The 27,255-nt window shown below is 53.8% G+C and overlaps 11 protein-coding genes across 11 annotated transcripts; 5 read left to right on the forward strand and 6 right to left on the reverse strand.

Annotated features, from left to right (window-relative positions):
• Positions 1 to 340: 340 nt before the first annotated feature.
• BO86DRAFT_376455 (putative MATH and UCH domain protein) lies at positions 341 to 4,178 on the forward strand (the record flags this gene model as incomplete). The annotated part of the gene is made up of 2 exons (XM_025670536.1): positions 341 to 722; positions 784 to 4,178. The coding sequence occupies 2 exons, from the start codon at positions 341 to 343 to the stop codon at positions 4,176 to 4,178; spliced, it is 3,777 nt and encodes a 1,258-aa protein (XP_025531350.1).
• A 1,206-nt stretch (positions 4,179 to 5,384) lies between these two features.
• On the reverse strand, positions 5,385 to 7,926 carry BO86DRAFT_386397 (rRNA (cytosine-C5-)-methyltransferase NOP2). Its single transcript, XM_025671321.1, has one exon. The coding sequence runs from the start codon at positions 7,865 to 7,867 to the stop codon at positions 5,549 to 5,551; it is 2,319 nt and encodes a 772-aa protein (XP_025531351.1). The 5' UTR covers positions 7,868 to 7,926; the 3' UTR covers positions 5,385 to 5,548.
• Positions 7,927 to 8,128: 202 nt separating this feature from the next.
• On the forward strand, positions 8,129 to 9,159 carry BO86DRAFT_386398 (uncharacterized protein). The gene is made up of 2 exons (XM_025671322.1): positions 8,129 to 8,351; positions 8,439 to 9,159. Exons 1-2 carry the CDS (start codon positions 8,244 to 8,246, stop codon positions 9,054 to 9,056), a joined length of 726 nt encoding a protein of 241 aa, XP_025531352.1. The 5' UTR covers positions 8,129 to 8,243; the 3' UTR covers positions 9,057 to 9,159.
• A 715-nt stretch (positions 9,160 to 9,874) lies between these two features.
• Positions 9,875 to 12,591, reverse strand: BO86DRAFT_304992 (cell differentiation and development protein Fsr1; the record flags this gene model as incomplete). The annotated part of the gene is made up of 4 exons (XM_025667643.1): positions 9,875 to 10,134; positions 10,189 to 12,045; positions 12,126 to 12,404; positions 12,504 to 12,591. The coding sequence occupies 4 exons, from the start codon at positions 12,589 to 12,591 to the stop codon at positions 9,875 to 9,877; spliced, it is 2,484 nt and encodes an 827-aa protein (XP_025531353.1).
• Positions 12,592 to 12,746: 155 nt separating this feature from the next.
• BO86DRAFT_191470 (uncharacterized protein) lies at positions 12,747 to 13,219 on the forward strand. Its single transcript, XM_025666676.1, has one exon. The coding sequence runs from the start codon at positions 12,878 to 12,880 to the stop codon at positions 13,181 to 13,183; it is 306 nt and encodes a 101-aa protein (XP_025531354.1). The 5' UTR covers positions 12,747 to 12,877; the 3' UTR covers positions 13,184 to 13,219.
• Positions 13,220 to 13,364: 145 nt separating this feature from the next.
• Positions 13,365 to 14,958, reverse strand: BO86DRAFT_355414 (uncharacterized protein). Its single transcript, XM_025669622.1, has 2 exons — positions 14,278 to 14,958; positions 13,365 to 14,204 (listed from the first exon to the last, which is right to left on the reverse strand). The coding sequence occupies exons 1-2, from the start codon at positions 14,906 to 14,908 to the stop codon at positions 13,759 to 13,761; spliced, it is 1,077 nt and encodes a 358-aa protein (XP_025531355.1). The 5' UTR covers positions 14,909 to 14,958; the 3' UTR covers positions 13,365 to 13,758.
• An 879-nt stretch (positions 14,959 to 15,837) lies between these two features.
• Positions 15,838 to 17,184, reverse strand: BO86DRAFT_355417 (metal-dependent hydrolase family protein; the record flags this gene model as incomplete). The annotated part of the gene is made up of 1 exon (XM_025669623.1): positions 15,838 to 17,184. Exon 1 carries the CDS (start codon positions 17,098 to 17,100, stop codon positions 15,838 to 15,840), a length of 1,263 nt encoding a protein of 420 aa, XP_025531356.1. The 5' UTR covers positions 17,101 to 17,184.
• Positions 17,185 to 17,960: 776 nt separating this feature from the next.
• BO86DRAFT_331988 (MFS general substrate transporter) lies at positions 17,961 to 19,955 on the forward strand (the record flags this gene model as incomplete). The annotated part of the gene is made up of 7 exons (XM_025668767.1): positions 17,961 to 18,067; positions 18,152 to 18,245; positions 18,310 to 18,434; positions 18,507 to 18,765; positions 18,869 to 19,132; positions 19,208 to 19,615; positions 19,720 to 19,955. 7 exons carry the CDS (start codon positions 17,961 to 17,963, stop codon positions 19,942 to 19,944), a joined length of 1,482 nt encoding a protein of 493 aa, XP_025531357.1. The 3' UTR covers positions 19,945 to 19,955.
• A 104-nt stretch (positions 19,956 to 20,059) lies between these two features.
• On the reverse strand, positions 20,060 to 22,412 carry BO86DRAFT_445907 (Zn(II)2Cys6 transcription factor). Its single transcript, XM_025676480.1, has 3 exons — positions 21,985 to 22,412; positions 21,199 to 21,911; positions 20,060 to 21,132 (listed from the first exon to the last, which is right to left on the reverse strand). Exons 1-3 carry the CDS (start codon positions 22,103 to 22,105, stop codon positions 20,131 to 20,133), a joined length of 1,836 nt encoding a protein of 611 aa, XP_025531358.1. The 5' UTR covers positions 22,106 to 22,412; the 3' UTR covers positions 20,060 to 20,130.
• A 670-nt stretch (positions 22,413 to 23,082) lies between these two features.
• BO86DRAFT_305287 (putative integral membrane protein PTH11-like) lies at positions 23,083 to 24,535 on the forward strand (the record flags this gene model as incomplete). Its single annotated transcript, XM_025667651.1, has 6 exons — positions 23,083 to 23,247; positions 23,315 to 23,351; positions 23,403 to 23,476; positions 23,528 to 23,901; positions 23,971 to 24,035; positions 24,096 to 24,535. 6 exons carry the CDS (start codon positions 23,083 to 23,085, stop codon positions 24,533 to 24,535), a joined length of 1,155 nt encoding a protein of 384 aa, XP_025531359.1.
• A 640-nt stretch (positions 24,536 to 25,175) lies between these two features.
• BO86DRAFT_438987 (GroES-like protein) lies at positions 25,176 to 26,879 on the reverse strand (the record flags this gene model as incomplete). The annotated part of the gene is made up of 7 exons (XM_025676145.1): positions 25,176 to 25,374; positions 25,594 to 25,732; positions 25,787 to 25,821; positions 25,887 to 26,309; positions 26,377 to 26,457; positions 26,522 to 26,634; positions 26,704 to 26,879. The coding sequence occupies 7 exons, from the start codon at positions 26,877 to 26,879 to the stop codon at positions 25,322 to 25,324; spliced, it is 1,020 nt and encodes a 339-aa protein (XP_025531360.1). The 3' UTR covers positions 25,176 to 25,321.
• Between the last annotated feature and the right edge of the window lie 376 nt (positions 26,880 to 27,255).

Consider the following 27,255-nt stretch of genomic DNA (forward strand, 5'->3'; position numbering starts at 1 on the left):
AGGCTCTCACGTTTCAATCCCCCCATCATTGCCCCTCGGTCTGCAGCCTGACCACTTTTTGGGGACCCGTCAGCCTGCCATTCAAACACTCAAGCAGGCAGCATTGCAGCAGACTTCCTGACCCTTGAATGTCTGATTGTCTTCTGTTGGTTGCACACATTCTGAGGCTACGACTCCTCGTGTTTCTCAGCTTTGACTCATCGTCCCCAGTCTAGCCCTCCTTCACTCGTGTTTTGTATCGCCTTCGACAGTAGCCTTTAGGGACAGGTCACCCCATTGCTACTTTGACTCGTCGTCTTTTGATTCTTCTCACACTTGTCCATCTTCTTGAATCCCAGCAATGGATTCCCAGATGGAGAGTTCTACCGCTTTGGTGGACCAGGTGCCCCCTCCTATCACCCTTACCACCGACTCTATTCCGACTGAGCCAGCCACTGCAACAACGGTGACCATTGAGACCACCACGGAGGATGCTCCTGAGCCGTCTAGCGACATGCCTTTCGAACCATCGGCAGAGCCTCGATCTGAGGAGCTCCCAGATGCCCCGCAAGGCGAAACACAGATAATCGAGGATGCCGACCCGGCATCAGCGGGTCAACCCGCCTCACCTGAATTAGAACATGCCTACTGGGCCGAGATTGAGGAGGACTCTACGGTGCCGGACGAGACAGAGATGAAGGAAATTGAATCTGCAGCGGATGGCGATTATAGCGCCTATGAGTGTAAGCTTCCAAACCATGGGACGAAGGTTAGAAACGTGGAGCGGACTGCTGACTGGCCTAGATGACTACTGGGAGAAGAATTTCCACGCCGATCTGGATGATCCAGAGTACCGTCCTATCCAAAAGGCACGCCTGACGTGGAAGATCAAAGGCGTTCGTGGCTCCCCGGACCGCCCCAACCGCGCTAAAATCATGCGCTCGCCCCCAGCTTACATGGGTGGCTATTGGTGGACCATCAAGTTCTTCCCCCGCGGTAACAATGTCAACTCCCTGAGCATTTACATCGAGTGCTCTCCGACCATGCCCACTCCAGAGAAGTCTTATCCGGATACGGAGTTCAAGGTGCTCCAGGGCCCTGCTGAAGAGAGCTTGGACAACACTGTTCCCGAGGTTGACATCAAGTTTGCAGAGACTGAGGATACGGCTGCATGGTTTGAGCAATTCAAGGCTCAGTACCCTCATGCTCGCCAGGAGAATGCTGCCGGGGCTGGTTCCTGGCGGGTGTCCGCTCAGATTGGTGTCATACTTTACAACCCAGAGGAGCCGCGAACGGGGTGGATGCAGTCATCGTGCCACCAGTTCAACCCACACAACCTGGATTGGGGCTGGACTAACTTTCACGGCCCGTGGGACCAGATCCACCGCCGTCAGCGGGGCCAGCGCCAGGCACTGCTTCGGCACGACACGCTCGCGTTCGATGCTTACATCCGCATCGTCGACGATCCCACTCGGTCGCTCTGGTGGCATGCCAGTGACACCGAGCCTACTTGGGATAGCTTGAGCTTGACCGGCTACCGTCCTCTAGGGGACTCGGTCATCAACCACAGTGCGGAGGTAGCCGGGCTCGCCACGTGGGTGCACCTTGCTCCCTTCTGCAAGATCATTCAGAAAGCGAACGTCTTGGAACATCTCAGTGACTGCGATGTCAAACCCAAGCCGCTTTGTGACGCGTTGCAGAAGTTCCTCTGGCAGCTGCGTTCGCGAGGTCAATCACTGCAGTACGTAGACACTGATCTGATCACATCAATTTTGCGGAACTTGCATGAGTACTCGGGTGATGTATGCGAATTCTGGGAACGCTTGCGTCGGACCCTCGAGATCGAGCTTGACGGCACCGATGCAGTACATGAGCTCGCCCAGCTGTTCGACAGCCCATCTATTGATTCGGTCCCTGTTGATGCACAAGGGGAGGGAATGATCAACACCATACCGAAGGAGTACAATTCCCGCATTTGTGTGGCTGCGGATCAGGTCAAGACCACCAACGACGCCTTCACTCAATACCTCAGTGCCAAGCCGGGACGGTGGGTGCTTCCACCCATCCTGCATCTGGAGCTTGGTCGTCAGCATCTGGACAAGGCAGCTAGGCAGTGGCGCCTCCTTTATAACCGAGTCGAGCTGGATGAAGAGCTAGACCTCACACCTTGGTTACTGGATGGTCAGGACGGCAAGTATGTTCTGTATGGGTACATCGTCCACCGTGGCCGACGCACCTCAGGCAAGTTCTTCAGTATTCTTCGTCCAGGTGGCCCTGGTACCAGGTGGCTGGCTTTCGATGATGGGAGTGACAACCGTGTCGAATGTCTGACACGGAAGACTGCTCTCGGACCTCACCTCGGTCTAGACGCTTCGCAAAAGCCTGATCACAAGACTGGCCACGACGTTGCCATTGCAGTGATGTACATTCGCAGCGACGTCGTGCAGGATTACCTACCTGGTCCTCAAGGGCCATGGGAGGTGTCCGCGCCGCTGAAGGAATACTACGAGACCGGAACCTTGCCCTTGACCTCGAGTGAAAAGGATGAGATCGAAGTTGAAGTGTACTCGCTTCCGAAGTACGATCAACTGAGCAGTCTGTTTGATACCTACGATCTGATGGCACAGGCCAAAACGGCAAACAGCGTGATGTACCTAACGGTGCCTCGTTCGTCCAACTATGTTGACCTTCGCAAGAAGATCGCGCTGTGGGCGTCGACCAAGACGGAGCAGGCCACTAGTCCTGAATATGTCCGTTTGTGGCAGATCGGACACACTCGCGATCAATTCGGTCCTACACTCGCTTTTGCCCGTATCACGGAGCTATGCAACAGTTTGGAGCTGCCTGCCAAGACGGCTCGCTTCTGGATGGAGATCGTTTCGGATGCAGATGCGAAGCTGTTCGCCATCGCGGACCCACAGCAGGCCATTGCCATTGAAGCCAAACCAGAAGAAGCTATTCTTGAGCGAGACGGTTCCGAGTCTTCCGAGGATAGACAGTCTCTTCATGAGGTCGGCGCTGCCCAGCCCAGCTCATCTGGCAACATTCCGGACCATTTGCTGGATAGCATTGTTCCGGAGCCAGTGTCTCGTGAACTCGACATTGAGATCAACCCACAGAATGCTGAAACAGCCACCGAAAGCCAGGTCGCTGAGGCAGTCCACGTTGAGAATACCGCTGTGAGAGACGAGAACGACGCCGTCATTGCTGCAATTATCGCAGAGGATCTTCAACAGATGGAAGTCGAGGCTACTGAGGCCATCACCGTGGTCGAGGAACCCAACGAGACGCCCTCTGACGCTCCAGTTGAGACTGATGTGAGCGTGGATGCCCCTGCAGAGGTTGAAGTCCCTCAACCGGTGGAGCACGTCTACTACTTCATCCAAGTCTTCGACATTGAGGCGCAGATTCTACGGACTGTGGGCTCTTTCTTCTCGAAGAAAGAAGAGAACATCAAGGCCGCTATCCGTAAGCATCTCAAGTGGGCGCCAATGAAGGACTTTCAGGTCTGGCAGCGTGTAGATGGTACCAACGTGACCACCATGGCTTCCGGTGAGACGTTCGAGACTTTCGTGCCCGACGGTACCTGTTTTATCGTTGGGGATAAGGTTAACAAGGACCGCCGTCTTAAGCTCAATATTGAGGGCATGTTCGCCAACCCTGACCAACTTGTCCGTTATCTTTGGGCCGCGTCGCGCAGACATCCTACTCGGGCCCACACGGGCACGAAGACCCTCCGGGCCACGTTCACCAGCGAGTACTACAGCGGTGAATTCATGAAGGGCTACTTCCATGGCAAGGGCACGCACGTCTCCGACCTTGCTGCCACGTACGTAGGCGATTTCGTCCTCGGCAAGCGCCACGGCAACGGCTATATGGAATACCCGATTGGCGATACCTATGAAGGCGACTGGTTCGAGGGTGTCTGCCATGGCCAGGGTACCTTTGTTGAGCGCAAGACCGGCAACAAATACGTGGGTGGCTACAAGGACGGCAAGCGCCACGGCAAGGGTATCAGCTATTGGGAAGTGGCGGATGAGGAGATGGATCTGTGTCAGATCTGCTATGGCGAAGAGCAGGATGCCCTGTTCTATGACTGTGGACATGTCTGCGCGTGTGTGACGTGTGCCCGTCAAGTGGATCTCTGCCCGATCTGTCGGAAGAGCATCATCAGCGTGGTGAAGATTTACCGGACTTGATTCCGTATTGATTTTTTGAAATTGCATTGGGGGGACTGGAATACCCTGGAAGGTACAGACTGGAGTGCCCTGGTGTTGATTGGTTTAGACGCTGTGGATATATGAGGGGATCTTAGATAGCGTGGTGCTTTCCGTTAGATACCTGCCTGCTGCCTGCTTTTTGAAGGTTGATTTGATTGAATGATGCATAGCAAAGTTTTAAGATGGTTGTCCTTGTCCATAAATGCTCTGAACTAAGACAGATTGCTCATATATTCAATTGTTCGTATAGTATGCGTTCGAGGCTCAATAGTGCATTCCAACTCGATACACCTTGACATACAACAGCTGCAAGAACCCTCTTAAATCACTGCAATCATCCCAGTACCAGCCAAATACAAACCCAGCCTCAGCAATCATCCAGACGCGACTCCCAGCGGCCGCCCTCCTCCATACAACCACTTCCCCATACACTCCTACACTCTTACACTCCTATAAGTAAAGTAGTATCTGGGGGAGAACCCCCAGACCCCCCTTTCTTTCAAACTCCCCGGTAGGTCGTTGTGATGCTGTGGAGGGGGAGGCAAGGAGGTCTCATTGTTCTTTGGCTGTGTTTGTTTTGTGTGTGTATATATGTGTGTGTGTGTGTGTGTGTGTGTGTGTGTGTGTGTGTGTGTGTGTGTGTGTGTGTGTGTATGTGTGCGTGTATGTTTGAGGGGCTTTAATAGAGATAGGGTTTGAGGGGTTTTTTGTTTATTATCACTCTGGGTGGGTTATGCTGTTGTTTGTTACGGGGGTTAGGTTGGGTTGTTATGTAGGTTGAGTGGATTAAGGTGGTTTTGGTTGGTATTTGGCTTGATTGGAGTAGTGGATGGGTTATAGAAGGAGTAGTTATGGAACGGGGAAGAGTAGGGGTGTGCGGTTGTACTGTACATATAGGATATACCGCTTGGATGTGAGGTTGTTAGAGGTCAAGGATAGGGCAAGCCTCAACGTCAAGGCTCGCCCTAAATCAGGTGGTATGGCTGCGTCGAAGCTAGTTTGGCGGGGCTGTGAACCAGACCTCCCCAAGAGATAACATGCGTGACCCGGAAATGAGCCAGACACTGCACTCTGTCTATGCTCAACCGAGTACGACTCCGTCGATGATTTCTTTGACGCCATCCCAGCTACACTCTACTCATTCACAGTATACACTACAGTCAATCTGGACTCGGCTGCACAAACATAATGGTATCTATTGACGAGCTTCAAACCGAAGCTATCTATCCATTTCAAAACACGAGAATCACAAGAATGCGCCACCCATACCAAACACAAGACGAATGCTTTTGGTTCAAACCAGACAATACATACAAGAATCAGATGCACACCCGACTACCGCCCACCCTTTATTTCTTGGCGGCCTTCTTGGCCTTTCCGCTCTTATTATCGGCCTGCTTCTTCGCGGCGCTCTTCTTCTTGTCGGAGGGGGGAGTAGTAGAGGTGGCGGGAGTGGCGGGGGTGGCGGGGGTGGTGGATTCTTGCGTCTTGGTCTTCTTCGCGGACTTCTTGGCGGCCGGGGACGAGGTAGGCTCATCCTTCTTGGCCTTGGTGTCTGCATCGGTCTTCTTCTTGTCCGTCTTCGGGGAGGCCTCCACGGCGGGCTTCTCGGACTCAGAGTCGCTCTTGGGCTTGGAGGAGGAGGATTTGGCGGGCTTCACGGCCTTGGGGTTGAGACCCTTGCGACGCAGGCGGTTGCGCTCCGCGCGGGCAATGCGCTCGGCGTCCTGGTCGTCTTCCTCGAAGGGACCGAACGATCCACCCTCCGTCTCCAGAACCATGCCGTCTTCGTCGACAATCGGGGTCTTGTCGATGCTCTCGTCGTCGGTGGAGGGAGCGGACGGGGACTTGGAGGCCTTGCGGTCGGACTTGGTGGTCGCGGCAGCGTCGCCGGACTTGGCGGTCGGGGATGGGCCGGTCTTCTTGAGCTTGCAGACGAAGAAACCGTCGACGTTCTCACGGTGGGGGAAGTACCGGCGGGTCAAGGTCATCTTGGCGTCGAAGTGCTTGCCCATGTAGTTGGTCATACCGGGGCTACCGAAGTCACCCAGGCCAGTGTCGACGAGCTTGACGTTGGGGCGCTTGCGCAAAATGTAGTTGACCACCGCCTCGTTCTCCTCCACGGTAACACTACAGGTCGAGTAGACGACGTAGCCTCCCGTCTTGGAGTTGTGGTCGACGGAGTCGATGGCGGCCAGAAGCAGCTGGCGTTGCATGTGGGGAATGGCAAGGAAGTCGCGCTCGTTCTTGGAGGTCTTGACGCTGGGATCCTTGGAGATAACGCCGGTACCGGTACAGGGGGCATCAAGAAGGACACGGTCGAAGCCACCCATGGCCTTGGGGAAGGCAGTGCGGGCATCCATGTTGGTCACGATGGTGTTCTTGCAGCCGAGACGGTGGATGTTACCAATCAGACCCTTGGCACGGGGCTTGCTGGCATCGTTGGCGATGACGGTACCAGTGTTGCGCATCAGAGCCGAGATGTAAGTGGTCTTACCACCGGGGGCGGAGGCCATATCGAGAACACGCTCGTTGGGTTGCGGGGCCAGGGCCATAACGGGAAGGAAGGAGGAGGCGGCTTGGAGAATGTAGTGACCGGCCAGGTACTCGGGAGTAGCACCCAGGGGAACGGCAGACTCGAAGACCTGCAGACCAACCTTGGACCACTTTCCGACAGGCTCGAGGACCACACCACGGTTGATCAAGGCCTGGGCCAACGACCGGCGGTTGGTGCGCAGGGTGTTCGTACGGATGACAACAGGACGCGGGGTTTCGTTGGCTTCGAAGAAGGCGAACGCCTCCATGGGAGTGAAAAGGTTGAAGAGCTTCTCAGCAAGGTAGGGCGTGTAGCCGTAGTAGGTGCAGATGTCGCCGAGGAGCAGGTTGACGTAGTCGGTTCGCGACTTGCCGGGCTGGCCGAGGGTCTTCAGGTCGCCCAGGATACGGATGGTGTCGGTGATTCTCGTGCGGAGCAGCTGGAGGTCGGGGGCCAGGCCGGGCTGGCCGACGTCGTCGGCGAACACGTCGGGACGGTCTCCCGCGATGTTGGTCTGCATGGCGGATTCCTGCAACTCGAGCTCGGCCTCCTCCTCCTCCTCCTGTCTCGCCATATCCAACTTCCGGGACAGACCCTCGATGTTGGCAGCCGTCAGCCGCTCCTCTGCGTCGGAAAGGTCTTCATCGTCCGAGAACATGGCTTCGCGGGGGTGGTCGTCGTCCTCGGAGTCGACAACCGAGTCATCATCATCGGAGGCCATCTCGTCGTCGCTCACGGCATCGAGGTCGCCGAACTCGTCGTCCTGCATCTCCTCATCGTCCAGGTCGGACCATGCATCTTCATCATCCTCCTCCGCCTCGTCGTCCGAATCCATGAAACTCGACTTCTTAGCCGCGGCGGGCTTCTTCTGCTCCTTGCTCTTGGCCTGAGTCTTAGCCTTAGCGTCCACCTTGGTCACCTTGCCGTTCACAGCACCATTGGCCTTCTTCTTGGCGACAGGCTTGACGGTCTCCTCCTCTTCCTCCTCAGCGGCAGCTCTTCTGCGCTTCTTGCCCGACTCAGCGGGCTTGCTCTGAGGTTCAGCGGCCTTGCGCTTCTTGTAAATTGTGATCTTGGACTCATCCAGCGGGGCAGGAGGACCCTGCTTCTTCATGCGATTTCCCCGACCCATTGTGAATAAGGACTGTGACAGAAACTGAGGGGAGAGAGGTTTGACAAGTCGGGTTCCTGTCTGATCAACTCGGGGAAAGATCTAAACTTTTTTTTTTCCTTTTCCTTTGCGGTACATTTTTTCCCGCGGGCGGTCAGAGGCAGCAGTGTGATGCGCCCACCGCCTTTAGTATCTGCCTGAGGCAGAAGCGCAATCTGCGGCCAGGCCAGGCCAGCATCAACAACATCCCTCCGATCCCGATCGGGTAATTCCTTCCCATCCAGCGACATCATATCTACCCCCCACCTCACCACCTCTTCTCCGGTCTCTCCCAAAACACAAAAAACAACCCACTACCGAGTAAAAATTGCATCATTCCCCCGGGAAGCAATCCAACATGGCCTCCGAAATCTCCTTCGCCAAAGCCTTCCTCTCCGCCCTGGACAGCCGACCCATCAAGCTCCGAGCCGACTATGTCCACGACGACCCCAACGCCCGCATACCAGTACGTCGTCCCCACCCCCTGCACTCCCCTCCCATAGCCCCCTCCTCCCATACAACTCCAGACCCCAATCTAACAATAAAGAAACAGCACCTCCTCCCCCGCCTCCAACCGCCACGCCCAACAATGCCCAAGAAAACCCCCAACGCCGCCGCCGCCGCCCCGGGCTCCTCGAAATCCATCACCGTCGTCCTCAAGTCCGCCCGCAACCCGGCGCTGGAACTCACCCTGCCCAATCTTCCGCTCTCCACGACGACCGTGACCGACCTGAAGGACGCGGTGCGGGCGCGGGTCGTCGACGCCACCGACGCAAAGCCCGCGCTCGAGAAGATCAAGATCCTCCACCGGAAGAAGCCCGTCACGGGGAATAGGACGCTGGCGGAGATGTTGAGCGAGGAGCCGGTGTTGCTGGCGGGCGGGAAGGAGGTCGAGGTTGCGGTGATGGTGCTGGGGGGTGGGCGGGTTGTTCCAGCTGAGGGTGAGGGTGAAGCGGAAGGTGAAGGTTCAGGTGTGGGGGTGAAGGAGGAGGAGACACCAGCCGAGCCGGTCGTTAAGCCGGCGGTCGGGCCGAGTGGGGAGGAGGTGGTCAAGACGGAGGCGTTCTGGGAGGATTTGCAGGGGTTCTTGGAGCAGAGGGTCAAGGATGCGGAGGAGGCGAGGCGGTTGAGGGGGCTGTTCAGAGAGGCGTGGGAGGGCGGGAGGAAGTGAGGGTTTCTCTCATGCTGGGGTCCGAAAGACGGGTAATTGATACCCTTGTTCATATTATATCTAATGCTGGGAGAGATGAATATCAAATCTTCTTTCTTGTGTATAATGGGCCTCGATTGCTGGTGCTCAGGCTAGTGAAGCGGGCGCGGTTTGCGTCTACTTAAGTATCATGTCCTAATGGTAGTAGCCATGTAGCCATGTAGGGCAAGATAATGTACAGGTCAATTCGGCAGGGTTCTAAGGCAAGAGGATAGTGAACAGAGCAATCATTATACAGTCTAGAAGCAGGCCCCCGGGGCATACTAGGGGATCAAAAAAGTCGCGCAGCATCCAAGGAAGCAAAGGTAGACGTTCGCGAAGACGATGGCGATGTAAGATGCATACGCAATATGCATGGCAGAGGTATCAGTAAGCTTAGTGTGACAGAAATCTGGGTCCTTCCCACAACCCACGGTAGAATGCTTGAACAATCGCAACGTAAAGCTGCAGCCGTCTGAATTCCAGTCCCATGATGTTATCTGGTTGAAAATGTATCAAAATGGGGAAGCACAATGTACCCGAAGGGGCAAAAAGGCAAGAAAAAGTGGCGAGCGATGCAGCCGATCGAATAAAAAAAAAGGTATGGAGAGAAAATAAGAACTATAATCACAAAGTAGAAAAGAACATATGCCAGGTATTAAAGACCATTGCAAATGCTCAAGAACTGGCCAATCGCTCATCCATTTCATGCGTCCAAGGAACATGCCATAAGAAAGTATCAGCTGGAAACAAAAAGAAACGGATTCATACATCGCGGAAGCTGTAAATTAACCCCCTCGTTATCTCGAGAAGACCTTGACGATCCCATCGCCCCCTCCACTGACTACCCAGCGGCCGTCGCGGCTCCACACCGCAGAACACACTCCTTCACCACGCATCAGCCGGTGACTCGTGATTTCTTGAGTGCAGCTCCGCTTCTCGAGGTTCCAAAACCGCAGACTAGCGTCGTGGCCTGCCGACACAAGCTCTCGTCCATCTGGAGACAGAGAGAGCGAGGCAATCGCTGACGGGTGAGCGAGCATAGTGTATGTGCATTGACCTGGACGAGTGCAAATTAGTATCCGCGAAAGGTCATCGTCAGAACATAACATACCGCTGTTGGCATCGAAGAAGCGAATATAACGGTCCTCGTATCCGCTGATAATCACCCCCTCGGCACCGCTTGACCCAGTCGCGCCGTGAACAATCTCCTCTTCCGCCATTGTCCGGCTGGGGTCAAGGCCAGCCGAACCATCAAATCCAACTGTTGTGGCAACAACCGCATTAACACCGGTCGAGGGCGTACCGTCGTATGTTTCTAGACTGGCCATCCCTGCAACTTCCTCGCCCGTTCTCGTATCGTAGACTAGGATCGATGCGTCTGCATAGGAGACAACAAAGTTGATACCTGCAAGCGACAATGGACTGATACACGTAGGCGATGGGGAATCTGAGCGGACGATCTGTCGGACCATTGTGTAGTGGAATGGCGTGGTGGTTGCGGTGCTCGGCTGTGGCGACGATGGGAAGTTGGAACCGGACGAGATAGAGTTAGCTCGCCGGCTGCCTCCCGCTCGTCGAGATCCTGCTTGAGGTGACGAAAGCTGAGGCGGTGCGCTGACTGCCCAGATGATAATCCGGCCATCGGCACCACCGGACGCAAGCAGGATCCGATCAGGCCCGCCGTAATGACTGCAGGAATCGCCAAAGACAGATCCCGCGGTTCCAGGAAGAACACACAGGCCCCATACTGCATCCGTGTGACCTTCAAGTGTGGCTTTGGGATCAACCCTTCCACGTTCCCAGACACGCACGCTGGAATCCTGTCCACCGGAGAACACCCACCCATCTCCAAGCGCGCGACCGCCGTTGGAGAAGTTCTGTGATGGCGAGCAAGCCGCTAGCGCAGTCACAGCTCCCACATGTCCGCGGTGGGTGAAGTAGCTCGTGATGTCCAGATCATTGCTCGAGTTGGCGCCGTGGGCGCCAAACGTACCATAGGTTGCCGGGATGATCCAGCGCTTGATTGTCCCATCATCGCTGCACGTACAGATCTCAGGCTCGGAAGGGCTGCCGCCACCCGTGAATGTCACGGAACGGACAACATCCAAGTGGCCTCGGAGAGCGAAGCGAACCTTGAAAGAAGTATCTGGTTTCGACGCCGCAAGATCTGCAGCACCTTCACTCTTCCTTCTGGCACCGGAGCTCTTTCGGCGATGGGAGACTGAACCGGTCCGCGCGGGAGACTTGGCGCCGACGAAATTGGCATTTGGGAAAGCATCGACATCGGGGCGGTGAGGCGGTATTTGCTCAGCAGGGGGAGCTGTATCCGCAGGTTCATCGAAGTTCCAGCCATCTGCATCGTCTACAGGCTGGGGTTGCCGGGTCTCCTCCTTGGTTGTTACTTGCGAACCGTATCCATTATATACCTGCTCCTCCGTGCCAGCACGCTCTTCCATTGGGGCAGATTCGAACCCTTGCTTCCGGTTTTCCAGGGCAGTCATCGAGGTCTGTTGCGGTTCCATGGGTCTTCTCTCCATTGCCTCCCTCGAGCCAGGAGTATACCCGAACTGGCTAGGAGCACGAGAAAGGGCAGCGTTGTCCGAGTAATGCGTGATGATGGGCTGGTGATTCTGCAGGGCCACTTCCCGAGCCATCATGTTGTTCGCCTGCTGCTGCTGCTGCTGCTGCTGCTGCTGGTGTTGTTTCTGCCGCTGTTGCTGCAGGTAGACCTCCTCCAAGGTCTGTTGTGACATTTGCTGCTGATTGCCGTAAAAATGGTTCGGAAGGTCTTGATCGCTGAGATCGGGGGGCGGGTGGGACGAAGGAATGACGTGGTACGCAACTTCCAGCGAGCACTTGGACAGATATAACCGCGACTTATCCCGCTCGTTCTCTTGGCGGAACTCGTGGTGGTTCTCAGGATTGTGCTCCGCGTCGTTCACATCGCCTTGCGGCCGAGGATGTTGAGCTAAGACGGGGAAGCAGTCAGTAAATCGTGAAGGGCGAGCAGACAAGCAAAGATAACGGGAGGAAAAGAGAAAAAGAAACCTTTTAATGCATTGATGCTCTCCCGGGCGATCTCCTTCGGATCTCGAGTGTCATCAACCTTCTCGTTGTTACTGAGCTTCTTGACCTTCTCGCGCTCCTTCTTCAGGGCGGCCTCCAGCAACCGGACGTGCTTCCCCAGCGACTCATGTAAGCGTTTACTCGTGCGGACATCGCCCTCCAGCTTTCCAATGCGGGACTTCATCTCCGCGCGCTCAATCTCCCAGGCGTTGCGGTCGCGTTCGTGCCGGTGCCATTCGGTCTGCAGAAAGCGCATCACACCTACACCACAACAACAAAACGGACAAGGGAAGAATTAGCATTCGTGTCCCGCCCTCTCCCCCCCTAAATTCCGCGCCCAAATTTCGAGCCTCGACTCACCTTGTAAAGTGTATTCTGTCCCCTGGGGTTGCCCGCCATTGGGGGAGCCATCACCTCCGGGCCCGACGAAGCCTCCACCCCCAGCCATGGCCGAGGGAGACTGCCAAGCCATGCGATATCAACAATGGAATGGGGGAAGCGGACGATCAAGCGGCGAGGCGAGCCGGGATATGAGCTCCGGCGATCGCAGGCGGAGGGAGGAAGGTCCGAGCTGCTGAGGAGGGGGAGCGATACCGATCAGTGGAACTCGGGGGAGGTCGCACGTCTGTTTGAAAGATAGATGGTGGTAAGTTCAACAGGGTCAATGACGGGGCGACAACGGCAGGACACCACGTTCCAGACCGGGTCAGCACCGATGGATAGGAAAACAAACAATGCGAGGTTTCGCTGGGAGGAGAACCGACGATCGCAGGAGAGAACTTCCAACGGACAAGGAAAGGAGAAGGGTCAGCGATGCGAGCTTGAGCCGAGAGAATTGGGGGGTGGTGGTGGTGTGGAGGGACTGGGACGGTGGTCACTGGTTCACTGGCCGGTCGCTGGTCACTGAGTGGTCACCGGTGCGCGTTTCTCTCCTCGCTGCTGGTGAGTTGAGGTCGGGGAAAGCCACCGCCGCCGCCGGAACTGTCGTTGGCTCCCTAGGCGCCCACGCGGCCTTAACCGCTTTTAGCGCTGGAGGGTGAAAGAGAAGTGGTGGGCTGGCCATTGACTTTTCCCAACCTCTTTGAATTCGTTGCGGTCAATAGACCAGCTGCCGCAATTGACTCAAAATGTGTCTACTGTGGTGGAGTAGTGCGATAAGGGTGGTGGTGTTGGCGACTGGACTGCTTTGCACCCTACCTAAAGTCCACTTCAAAAGTACTACGTACTGGGCTAAGCTACCATTAAGCTCGGTGATAGATCCAAAAAACAAAACCTATGGCACTCCTTCCCGTCCACTCAACAGGGGCGAGCCTCGCCGCATCTAGACCTCAATACCTACCTTTACAATAGTCACAAAGAACTTCCCGGAAAAAAATCAGGTATCAAACAGAAGGTCCGTTCATCCTACGCATTTTACCACCATGAGAGTATGGACGCACAAAAAGGGAGGGCGGGCTGTGATGAATCCAACCATCGTCCTTCCTTTCACGTGACGATAAGGAAGCAAGTCACTACGATAAGAGTCAGGAGAAGCGCATCCGCGACAGGTTGAGATCCAGGCTGGCACATTCCTGCCATTCAGTCATATCTCGGCGAAATCGCGCCGCAATTCATGTCATGAATACTCAACGAATTCCTCACATAACTCATCATCATCCCTCTCCTGCCCGTACAGAACCTCACAGACACCGCCCACAGGAACATCCAGCACAGCATCTGTACCTTCGCTCCAGATCTCTTTCCAATTGATCTTGCGGTTCTGCGGGCCCATGATCTGGTACGAGGTCGCACCGGGCCTCATCTTGGCTCCGCCCCCGGGTCGTCGTCGACCCTTGCCGTCAATGACCGCGACATTGGCCACCTCGTCCACGATGTTCTCGACGCTATTCATCGGCAACGTGAGATAGCCGGTGTTGTACGATGCCAGCGCGACATAGATGTAGATGATAGACATGACTAGCCAGGATGGGAAGGCCAGTGACCACCATCGATTTGGATAGTAGTATATGCCAAGTTGGTGAAGGAAGGGGGAGGGGAGGTAGGACCAGAGGATGTAGATCACTGGGGATGAAGAGCTAGTTAGACATGGTCTTTGCGCTGGGTTGGACTCAGCCCGGGGTTTCTTTGCACTCACAGAAGGCCAGCGAGGACGCAAGATACAGAACGAAGCCGTAGTATTCGTACGTTGGAACTTTGGGGCTAGCCCGTGGGACTGTTGTTGCCCGCCGCGCCGACTTCGCGACAGCAGCCTCCGTGTCGTTGGGCGTTTCCACATCCGAGCTGTCGGGGGTTGTCGGTCGCGAAGTGGTGGTGGAGAACGGAGGGCGAAGGAGAGAGGTCAACGAGGGGGATGGCGGTAGTGGTGTCGGAGGGCGATTGTAGAATGGAGGTGCAAACGCGTTCGGACCGTGCAGTGAGCCGGACGACTGCCGGAATGGATGATGCATGGAGATGCCATCCTCCGGCGATTGCTCCGAGTCCGTGGATGCATCAGAGAATGATTGGTCGTCCAGGGAGTAATGCGACTGGAAGTCTGCATCGTCCTCGGCTTCTATGTCTGCATGCAAGGGCGACGGCAGGTCCTGATTGTCGTCATTCTCGGCGTATGTGTTGGTTTGTACCTCGAGAGTGCTGGTCGCGAAATCGTCCGCGGGGAGAGGCGGGAACGGCTGCTTGGGTTCGAAGGAAGAGCGGCGCGGGGCAGTGTCGTTTCTGTTTGACAGGTACTCTAAATTTGATCTTTTTCCTTCATCCCTTGGGGCCATTATGAGTAGCTGAGAGGCTTGAGGGGTAATGGCCCCATCCAAGACTTGGGAGAATCTTGCGGTTACCTTGTTGCGATTGCGACTCCTGTCGGTACGGCCACATGCATATTGCCATATCTCACCGCCAATGCCATCTATCACTTTTGGATGGATCGTAAACAAACTAACCACCACCAGTTGCGAAGAACAACACATCTTGCGCATTGTGTCCGCTCCAGAATGTACGATGTGACGTGAGCTACTAGACCCGTTGAGGTGGATTGCAATTGGTCCATGCTAGGCTCTTACTCATATCGAAGCGTCTAATGATTTCATGCAGAAGTATATTTTCCACACGAAGAGCTTCCCAGGAGCCCACAGGGAGTGCGTGGATGTGATGTTGCTTGTCGAGATATGGCACTCACAAATAGCCTCACATAACCGTCCTATGGCGATAGCAGTCAGCGCTTTGGTTTGCGGGGTACGATAATGATCAAGTTTTGTCTGAAAAGCTGAACACTGCAGCTATAAGACACATACATATACCATTCATAGAATGCCCCTATTCGGTGATTCATGCGAAACTATTTCCACATAGAGAGACACCACCACAACAAAGGACAGATCACAAGGACGACATAGAGAAGCGGTCACTGAATCCAGTCTCACTACTTGCTTCTACCCGCTCTATCCCGCTTCCGTTACGGAGCGGAGCGGAGCGGAGCGGAATCATGATGCAGCGTTTAGCGGACGACGCGGACTGAAGGCAAGTCACGGACGAGGCTTATCCATAAATGCATTTGACATAATGGTGAATAGCTATCATCCTCACGCAATGAGCATAGTTTCAAGCTCACCACCTTCCCCTCCCTTCTCAGCTTTCTACTGTACTACTTCGTTGTCGGACTGCTCATGAAATTTGACTGACAATATTACTACAGAGATGTATACTAAGACTTGACCAATTTCCCCTGATGCCAAACATGTGTCACATTCTTCGCATTGCCCACCACCGTGATATCCTCCAGCGGATTGGCCGTCAGCGCGATGATATCGGCATCATACCCCGCGAGCAGCCGCCCACTCTTGGGCGCCTGCTCCCCCAACGTCAGCGGGCCATTCGCCGTGGCGGCCTCAATCGCAGCCAAGGGCGTCATCCCCGCCTCCACCGCGTACTCCAGCTCCTTGCCGTTGCGCCCATACGCAACAGCGGGATTATCCGAGCTGATGAACTGATCCGTGCCCAGGGCGATGGTGACCCCGCGCGCAACCGCCAATCGATACGCCTGCTTGTGTGCATCGGCGACCTCGAGCAACTTCTGATACGATCCCGGCGTGAAGAGCTGGCGCATCGACAGGCCCGTCTCAATCACACTGCGGGTGGCGACGAGGATGGCGCCTTTCTCGCGCATCAGCTCGACAGCCTCCTCGTCGAGAAAGCTGCCGTGCTCGATGGTGCGACACCCGGCGCGCAGAGCGTTCATGATCCCGGCCTTGCCGTGGCAATGGGCGGCGACGACGCGTTTGGCGCGCGCAGCCTCGTCGACAATCGCTTTCATCTCCTCAAAGGAGAACTCTTGGTGCTGGGGGTCGTCGATGGCGCTGACGACCCCGCCGCTGGCGCAGACCTTGATCACGCGCGCGCCGTGACGGAGCTGCTTGCGCACGGCTTGCAGACACTCTGGCACCCCGTCGGCAATGGTCAGCGGGAGCCCGTGGGCGCACATGTCCTGGAGTTGGTGAAGGGGCATGCCGTGCACGTCGCCGTGGCCCGCGGTCATGCTGATGGCGCTGTGAGCGCCGTAGATGGTGGGTCCGAGGATGCGGCCCTCGTTCACGGCGAGCGCAAGCTCGCACCCGTAGCCCCCTACTTCACGGACGGAGGTGAACCCCGCCATGATAGTTGCGTGGAGGTCGGGGACGCTTCGGGCCCCGGCTAAAGCGGGTGTGGTCTTGACGACCGCGTCCATCGTCGCCGACGTAGCGCCCATGTAGTGGATATGGCAATCCCACAGCCCTGGCATCACTACGGGAACGTGCGACGTCGTTGCGTCTTGGTATTCTTGAGGTACGTCGATTTGACGTCCCACGTAGAGGATAGTCTTGGACTTCCAGACCACGGCACCGTGGAGAAGGGGGTCTCCATGCCCAGGAATCAGGAGATCCGCATCGATGCGGTAGAGGCTGCCGTCTGTGAGTGATCGATACATCATTGCATGAAGGTAGTCGAGAGATTAGATGCAGGGGTGAAAAGGAGGAATCAGGGGTGAATTCGCGGAGTCATGATTAGGGATGTCTATAGAGCCGAGCCTCTGAGTCTGCTTATATTATAGCACGTTCGCTAGGCTGCATGCCCCACCAATGCTCCAGACCACGTCTCCGCATTTCCTGTGACTAAGGTATAAATGCTTTCACGGGTCTATCACGTATTGGCCGTGGATTCTGGCTTGGACAGTGACAGTAAACCGTAGGAGACCATCCAATACTGGCTAAAGCACACACCTAGACAAGGTGTATGTGCGGAAAAAGTACTCAAAACATGTTTTCCTAATTTCTGGGTGGCATGGCTCGGAGCAGATGTCGCTGAGGGGTAGGTTCTGGCCAGAATGAGAGCTTTGATGCTCATATGACCGTTCGTCGTACAACCACAATGCGAGCATTGCACGGTTCAGATAGCTGGTATCCTCAATCTCTGACATGATCCACCTCTGCTATGCACGGGTCAGAGAAGTAGGTCGAAGCGAGCAGTTTTCAACCCCGATTGAGAATAGTGAGACATACCAGACGTGACGGTAATACTGGTGAAATAATACAGCCACCGGGTGACTAGCAGACACCAGGCCCGCATAGGGCGAAACAAGCCTCCGCCCGTTTATTAATTGCGCGCGAAGTACATCGAATGGGCGAAAGCATGCGGTGGTCGGATGAGGTACTTCTACCTGCCCACCTCTCGAATGTTTCGCCGTCTTCAATTCCAATTTCGAAAGATCGAATGAGTCAAGTGTTCTGCCATATCACCAGCAGGAACAAGACACAAAGAATGGCTTCTTCGGAGGATACCACGCCGCCTATGATGGCAGACGAGAAGTCGTTCTCCAAAGGCCCTCATGAGTCTGTCGACGATGTTCAGCATTTCTCGGATAATGAACAGAAAGCCATCCTGCGTCGAATTGACCTCTGGTACGTCGCTGTCTTGAGACCGAGACTCGATACATATATTTCAGGATATCTTCAGAAGCCCTAACCTAACACTCGTCGTTATAGTTTGCTCCCCCTGATGTTCTTCTCGTACTTGCTGCAGTACCTCGACAAAACAACCCTTTCCTATACCTCAATCCTAGGTCTTCTGACTGGAACGGTATGATTGATTGACCATCCTCAACCATAAATCACTTTGATTTAACAGTTCGCGGCGGAGATAGCATATAACCACTGCACAATATGCATGGGCATCGAGCGCATTTTACTTCGGCTACCTTGTTGCCTCGTATCCCGTGTCATTGGGTTTTATTAAGTTTCCCATCGGAAAATACCTTTCTGTCATGATGTTAGCCCTCTATCCACCCCTCCTCAATGAAGCAGTCCTGCAATCAATGAGTCGAGCTGACATATGGTGAAGGATCCTGTGGGCAATTATCCTGACCTGTCATGCAGCGGCTTCGAATTTCGCCGGTTTGACATCGCTGAGAGTTCTTCTTGGTGTGTTCGAAAGTGCAATCAGTCCGGGATTTACCATGCTGATTGGCATGTGGTATACCCCGTCTGAACATGCGATGAGAAGTTGCATTTGGTTTTCGGGAAACGGAATAGCCGCAATCTTTGGAGGTGTGCTTGCGTACGCCATTGGTCATATTGATGATCATTTGGGCGCCTGGCAGGTATGTGGAATGCAGCTCACGGCAGGGCTAAGGCACCAGGCATTGCCACGAAGCCTGAATCAGTTTGGCCCGACTGACTGAAAGTTCCTTGTCCTTCAAATAGTGGCTGTTTATCATATTCGGCCTGATTTCAATCGCCTGGTCGGTTCTCCTGTTCTTCACTCTACCCGATTCGCCCCTCAACGCCAAATTTCTCAAGCCCGATCAGCGAGGCCCAGCCTACCATCGTGCACAAGCATCTCAGAAGAGTTATCAGAGTCGGAGGTGGAAGAAGGACCAATTCATTGAGGCGCTAGTAGATCCAAATACTTGGTTCCTAGTGTTGTATAACTTCTTTGTCTCACTGCCGAACGGCGGCATCACCAATGTAAGTTTCCCAGGAGACCCGCTCCGAAACCAGTCCAGAAGAGCCCGGCTAAAGAAACCTGCTGACTCCAAATAGTTCGCCAGTATTGTGATCGAGTCGTTCGGTTTCGACACCTTCCACACACTACTGTACGAGATCCCTTTGTCTGCTGTCGCTCTCGTCATGCTCTTTGCCATCGCCATGACGTGCAACCGTTTCCCTGGCTTGCGCTGCTACTGGATGATCTTCACTCTTTTGATCAGTTTAGTCGGCATTCTTTTAATGCGGCAGCTACCCACGCACCGGAAATGGGGTAGACTGGTGGGCGTCTGGCTCGTGACGGTCTTCGGAGCCGGCTGGCCACTGAGCCTAAGTTTGGTCTCCAGCAACACAGCGGGCTTTACCAAGAAGGGTACCGTAACTGCTCTTATTTTCATTGCGTATTGTGTTGGTAACATTGCTGGTCCACAACTTTTCAAGAGCACTGAGGCCCCTCGCTATAATGTAAGTGGACTTCTGATTAGATCAGGAAGCAGGCGAGGTGAAATTCACCCGCTTGCCATATGTAACGCGTCGGAGAGGGACAAACCAGCTAACCTCTGCACTAGACTGCATTCTCAGCAATCCTTGCGTGCTTCTGCCTGGCTGTACTTGATGTCATTGGCCTCCGCTGCTATATGGCCTGGGAAAACAAGCGACGCGATCGCAAGCAGGGACGAACTATCGAGCCTGAGCTAAGCAAGTCGGACGACGCGACTGATGCGTCCTCTGAACTGGGTGGTGACGGAGATGTCTCTGATTGGCAGAATCAAAGCTACCGCTATTGCCTCTAACTGAAAAATAGTAGATAGAGGGCCGGGGAGACGGACCTCAACGAGCCTACTTTTTGTGTGTATTGACAGTCCTCCTGAATTCAGAATTGTTAGACTCAAGAGCATTGATCAGGTGCAGAAGGATGATGCAAGTTAACGCTTCAAGTATTCGTCATTAAATCGTTGTCGTAACTCAAGCCAAGAAAGTCAAGCAAAACTTGTTTGCCACCCTAGAAACTCCATAACCTCCTCCCATTCGAAGCGGCCAATGCGTATCTGTGCGACTGCATCCGAATTCAGCGTACGGCGTTTCCACAGCAGCTCAACTAGGGTCTGTGCTCTCATTGTGTTTTCGTATGGGGCTTTCGCTCGAGCAGTCCGAAACAATGCTAGAGCCTTGGCCTGTGCCTCCGAGTCTGGGTCACTACAACAAGCCGCGATGAAAAGGGGCCACAGAGGCCAGGAGATGGGTAAGAAGTCTAGCTTCGATACAATCCTATCCACCAGAATGAGAATTGTGTGGACGTGATCCTTTATTTGTACAGAATCGAATCCTTTGATATTCGTTGGCGTGAACCCTAAGAATGAAGATTTGGATGCTTCAGAGAGGAGCAGAAAAGCGGCAAGACGATAAGCCTCGCCTGTATGCTCTAGTAGGCGGTATGAATTCGCGCATTCGGTGGCATGACGGTGATTTATCGATGAGTCTGGAAGTATTTGCGTGACATTGCTGATGCTATCTCTCAAGCCTAGTATCTTTGTTTCAATTGACGCTTGAGCAGCAACAACCATGGTCGGTGGATCCGAAGCTTGAAGGCATTTTAAAGCAAGAACATCTTCTTTGATAGTCAATGTGTCATTTATCAAGAGAAGAAGGTGATTACTGAGGCCATTCCAGATGTCTATCTGATGAAGAATATTCGAATCCATCACGCCTAGTAGAGCGGTTGTCGAGGTCCACGAAGTCTCGCGCAAATCCAGGGTAAGAGTCGGTGTGTCTTTAGTGTCGAGGTAAAGTGGTGGTCCAACGACAGGTAGCAAATCCTCAATGGAAAACATAGACTTGGCAAGTACCAGATGTGCAGAGAAGTAACTGACAAAAAATCGGTGCAGGACGGACTTGCAAAATTTCCCCTGAGCTGCCCGCTTGACGAGGAGCTGGAAGCAAGTAAAATGACGCACCCAGGACGAGTCACAGCTGGCGGAAATCTAGTAAACAGAATCAGGGCGAAGGTCGAAACCAGAAGGACACCACAAAAGGACTTCATCACTCACTGCCGAAGAGCAAAGAAATATTGTTGGCACGAGGACATCCTCAGTGTCCCAAGATTCTCGTGCCAATGCTTGTCGTAACCCTCCAAGTACTCGTTGCCGCACTTGCATCTCCAAGATTGTGTATTGAGAGTCAAATGAGCGCATATACTGAGAACTAGCCATGAGGACCGCATAATAGGTCAACTCAGACCTGAAAGCCATACGCATCACCGTACTGCGGAGGGGATTGTTATCCTCATCGTCAACAGTGACGGCGACGGGACACATGACAGATTCATAGAACGATAGACACAAATGGTCAACGTCCGGTATGCCGATACTCCAAGGGAGAACAGGCAGCGCCCTGGCTAGTGACGCTGACTTGCGTCGATCCCATTGATAGTAGCGGCGCTGGTAGACGGATTCCAGAGCCTGGTCGCTGGTTACAATGTTTTGTTGTGGACTCTGGCAGGCGGGTGGAGAGCCGATCGACACAGCTTTCTCTTCGCCATCGACCTGACAGGTATCATCCTGATCTTTGCGTTTGGTCCGTGTCCACGGCTCCATGGTCGTATCAGCCAATCGTTTGCGTGCAGGTGAGTTCATCTTCGATTGAACGCCTGTTCGTCCATGACACTTGCCTACTGCACGCATTTCGTCCTCCCACTGCAAGCGGACCTCATAGCTGCATGCATATCCAGACCTCCTGCATCGCATGCACGTGGGATGAGTTTCTAAAAGCGGGAAGAAACGCTTATATGTGAGCCACAACTTTCTGCCTTCCTGCTCAAGGAACCGTATACATACCATCGCATTTTACCCGTCTACGCCGACAGGTGTTGCAGCCCGTACGAGACCGCACCTTTGGCTTGGGAGGCTGAGGTGGCTCGGGAGGAGGAGAGGCAGCTATAGACCATGAGAGAAACATGTCTAAAAACTGCTGATTTGGAATGTCGTAGCGAGGCTGGTTTGTGCTGCAACGGGAAATACTGTAGTCTTACAAACGCGCAGGATACCACGAATTGTGGGTGACTTGTGGAAGGCAGCAGCAGTTGGAGGGGGAAAGGCCATGGTTGGAGGATTTTCACCATCTCCACCTCCAGCCTCGTTTGACCCATCAGGCCAGTGACTCCCACAAATTGATTTATGAGGAGCCACCTGTAAAGGACTAGAGTCTGGTCGGTGCATGGCGGACCGCAAACTAAGGGAGAGAGGGACTCCGAGAAAGATGGTCGATCGCGCGAAGTGGGGAAGAGGAAGGGGGGAACAACGGAAACGAGAGTTTGGCAGCTCTTTGGCTCCGCGGCCCTCCCGGTACCGGGTCCGGTCACAACGGATACCGCCCGGGTAACACACTAGTAGTGGTGTATTGTACGGTATTTGGTATATAGTGGTAATCTGTGGATCAGCCATCATCGGCGATCCCAATTCCTAATCCCTGTCACTCGATAGAATGTTTCATTGGCATTACATCTTGCTGCCAGTCTCATTATGTCTTTACTCTCACCCAACCACGCGCAGGCGAGAGCTATCCCTTATCCACTTTTTCATCTCGGTTCCCGCTCGGTCCCGAGAAGCGGCTTGTCGGCAGTGGCATTGGCATGGATCTTGATCTAGATCGCTGTCTCACGCCATCTCGAGAGTGCCTTCTCCGTGAAAGCAAGACATCGTACCTGACGGCCGGTCTCCGAGCGGGGCGCAGGATTGAATGCCTGTCGGCTCGCCTCGAAGGAGCGCGATAATTACGAGACGATGGGGCTTGTAGGGCCCCTATATGCGTGCCAGATATGGCAGGCTGCAGACAAAGAATCAAAACATTGCATCTCTCCCTGATAATATCAAGCCAACACCTCGATGCAAATTCAAGTCGACTGATGCCTCTTTCCAAGAAACTCATTCGCCATCATGGCCAGCTCGGAACAGTCCGCCTCGAGAGAGGCTCTGGTGATCGTGGGTTATGTCGTACCGATGGCCGGGATGCTGTTGACCACGGGAATGAGGTTGCTGGTCAAGACTAGAGGTCAGGATGATAACTTCCATATGGATGACTACTTGATAATGCTTGCAACCGTGAGTTATCTCTTCCAATGGGGGCCATTTCGCAATGGAAGCTGACAGTTTTCTTTCTGAGGATTAGACATTGGAAGTGGCATATTCAGTGACAATGATGGCTTGTGGTAGGTGACGCAAGTAGCATCATAAAACGCAAGAATAATGACTGAAAGCCCTAGGTTTGGGTCATGGATTCGGCAAACATACCTCCACCGTCTCAGTGAAGGACCTGGAAATCTTCTTAAAGGTACAGTACAATGAACCCAGGTTGGTTCGAGCAAAGGATTAACCTAAATAGGGGGAGTATGTTGCTAGTCACCTTTACAACGTCGGCCTCGCTTCGACTAAGCTTGGTATCCTTGCCTTATACTATCGCATTTTTCCTGTGCAATGGTTATCGAGAACAGTGATAGGATGCGCGATTTTCATTTGCCTTTGGATAACAACGATTGAGATTTTCATGGGAGTGCTCTGTCGTCCGCTAGCTGCGTTCTGGAACCCGTCTGTGAAGGGTCACTGCTTTAATTCTTCGGCCCTGTCATACTACATCAACTGCTCCAACATGGTTACGGACATATTCATCTTCGCGTTGCCAATCCCCGTCATCCTCCGGCTCCGCACGACCCTTACCAAAAAGATTGCATTGTGCATCATATTCTCCATCGGTTTCATGTAAGGCTTTTCTGTCCAGTAACCTTCATATCTGGTGCTTTTCTCTAATACTCCATGGTTCACCTCCAGCACATGCGCCATCAGTGCAGCCAGACTAGCTTATGTCTTTGCGCAGAACTCTAGTGACATCACCTGTAAGTCAATTTGCAGGCTTCAAACATGGCGTGTTTCCAATTGACTAACATCATGCGCAGGGGAGGGTGTCCCCTTGGCTGTCCTGTCCGCTTTCGAATCCCTTGGAGGCATTCTCTGCGCCAACCTCCCGATCATTTACCGGCTCTTCCGCTCAGCCGCTCAGAAGATGACCAGCCGTACTGGCAATAGCTCGTCCGCCCCCAAGACACCTCACCGACAGTACGGATACGGATCGAACATGTACGGCTCGAAAAATGTTGGCCGAAGACCCCGCGGCGTCAGCGCGGCTGATGATGAACAATGGATCCGGCTACCGAATGGCAATCTGTCCCACGGAACAACCCATGAGACTGGAAATACAATTGTGACCCAAGTACACGAAGGCTCTCACACGGAGGAGAGTGAAGAGGATACGATAGAGCTGGTAGTGATGCCGAAGAATGCAATCACGGTTCAGAGAGAGTTCCACCAGAGCGTGGAAGATAGCAATTCGTCCTAAAAAAAGACAGGGCAGCCCATCCCTCACTCAAATCAATATCACAATTTCATATTTTCAACCAACCTTGAAATGGCATTCATGATCTCCCTTTATTAGAACCTTGTGCGAGCCCGGCCTCAGTCCTCTGGCGAAGCTTTGATCCGGAACTTCCATTGGACAGCATGTTGTTGGAGTATAGGTCCGCACACGGGTACAACTCAACAAATACGTACATGGTGACTTCGGCGATTATGCCCCACTTACAGGTCCATCCTGGCACTCAATCTGCGAGTAAGTGCCGAGATAGATCGACGCCGGCGACGGACAACTTCCGCAGTCCTGCACTAGATACCGGACAAGCTCCGATCTCTGAGTGGTACGAAGCTGACCCCTGATCCTGAACTACTACTCCTTTCTCACAGCCTCGCCTTTAATGTACCATGCGGTTAATCTTCATGTCGTGAAGGTCGTAGTCATGTCCATGTGATGTGCTCGGACCTTGAGATTCCAGAAAAGCTCCGAAGCTCATCCAGGAATACAAAGCTACTTGACTGATGGAGAAATAAATCTGGTCTGTAACATTCTTCGAACGCACGGCTAATTCTGAGCACGTCACTGACTCGTGAAGTACTTTTTCGCCTTAGAGAAGAAAGACAATCCGAGCAAGCGTTTCACTTCCTGGGCTTGTTAAGACTATCATACTCACAAGGATTCAAACTGAAACCCGAGTGGATCCTCGGACATGTTGGCCCAGGCACCTGGTTCCTGCTGGTTCCTGTTACTGCTCAGAGGAATACAGTAGAGGGCCTAGTTCATCGTCAAAACTGCGCGGAATCTGACCGTTCCTTTTACCATGGCATCTGTGCAGGGAAATACACGAGTCAGTATGGTATTGCTTCAAGATCTCAGCTTATCGAGAGAATTGCAATTTTCGAGGGTCGGAGATCGCGTGTAGAGGGTATGGTCGAGAAGGCACCAGGCTCGACGGAGTTGAGCTCGGAGAATTCCTTCCTCGCAAACTTATCTTCCACATAGAACGCGCCCTCGTCAATCACGTAAAGATGAATAGCAGGTCTTACCATAGGCCTCACTGGCCTTATCTAGCGGAAACTCCTCCACCATGCAATTGATATCCTGCAATTCGGTGAAGGCAATAGCATCCTCGCTGTCAGTTGCATGACCTGACGGCCAAACCTGCACTGAAAGTCCTTTACCGACCTAGCAAAGCCAGCATCAATATCCAGTACCAACCATATAGTGAAGCAAACTCACCATGATTGAAGTGTCCACTGGGACCGGACCCGGCACTAAGACCTGTGTCAGCCCCTTGTTCTCAGCACAACAGCTCAACCATAATATCTTTCATACTTACCCGACAAGATCAACAACTTTCCCAAGACTCCCAAACCCTTCAACAAAGGACTGATAATCGCCGCATTTGGTGCAGTCGACATGACCAAAGAGGCTCCACCCAGCCGCTGCAACTCCTCGCTCACATTCACCTGACTCTCGTCGATATACTCGTGCGCGCCGAGCTCCCGGACCAGTTTCTTCTTTTTCGAGTCCCGCGAGATGGCTACAACTCGATACCCCATCTTCCGCGCGTACTGAATGGCCAGATGACCCAGCCCGCCCAGTCCTTGCACAGCAACGATCTCCCCGGGTGTAACATTCATATGACGGAGAGAGTTGAAGACGGTGACGCCTGCGCAGAGAATGGGGGCGTATTTCGCGGCGGAGACGTGCTCGGGCACCCGGACCGCAGCCTCGACGTTGAGAAGACAGTATTCAGCGTCTTGATCATAGATGTCAGCAGCTCAAAACTACAACCACAGAACAGATGACGAAGCGGGTGAACGAACAGCCACCGTTCTTAGTCTCCCCATTCACCTGCTGGGCAGAGCACATCTGGAAAAAGCCCTTGTCACAGGCTCTGCAGGTACCTGCAGGAAGTGAGTTTTACGCTAAAAAGATCCGACAATGGCTATTAAGGGGAAGGCTCGATACCGTCATGACCCCCATGCCAGCCACCACCAACCCGATCCCCGACTTTCCAGTTGGAGACGCCGCTACCGAGGCCAGCGACGCGGCCGATAATCTCATGGCCAGGAACGATGGGACTTCACATACAGACAAGTCAGTCTGTATGCAGGACAAAAGAGAAGCTGAAAGCTGAAGCAAATACGTACAAGCCCCCACCCATGACATTATTTTGCGCCCATCGATCCGACGAGCAAACACCACAAGCCTCTACCTTGACAAGGAGCTGGCGGTCGCCTGGCGGTGTGAGGGGGCTCTCTTCAATGATGAGCGACGATCCGGCGGAGTGGAATACCGCTTGCTTGAAAGTTGCAGGCAGGGACATCTTGGCCATCGCGATAGAAAATCCGATTCTTCTGCGAAAGGTACAAGTGAAGTAAATGGAGATTGACCTTCTGATCTGGGTTCATCGAACGGAAAGCATAGCCGCTCGACGTGCCACTGCTTCCTTATATCCTTCCCACAAGTCTGTGCGGGGTAGACAAGCGTCGCAAATATCATTCATTACCATCCTCACATCCTAGATGATATCTCGTATTCATCTAGATGTGGCAGGAGTCTGAGAGGCTGAAGATGCCGCAGTCAATGCTGCATACGGCTAGTAGAGAGGCTCGCTGTTGGTTCCGGATCCTCCGCTTGCCTGTCTAGACGTTATCGCCGTTGATCTATGGTTAGCACGATTAAATACCCATGCCATTGAC

Source organism: Aspergillus japonicus (assembly GCF_003184785.1).
Source record: "Aspergillus japonicus CBS 114.51 unplaced genomic scaffold BO86scaffold_6, whole genome shotgun sequence".
Taxonomy (NCBI): domain Eukaryota; kingdom Fungi; phylum Ascomycota; class Eurotiomycetes; order Eurotiales; family Aspergillaceae; genus Aspergillus; species Aspergillus japonicus.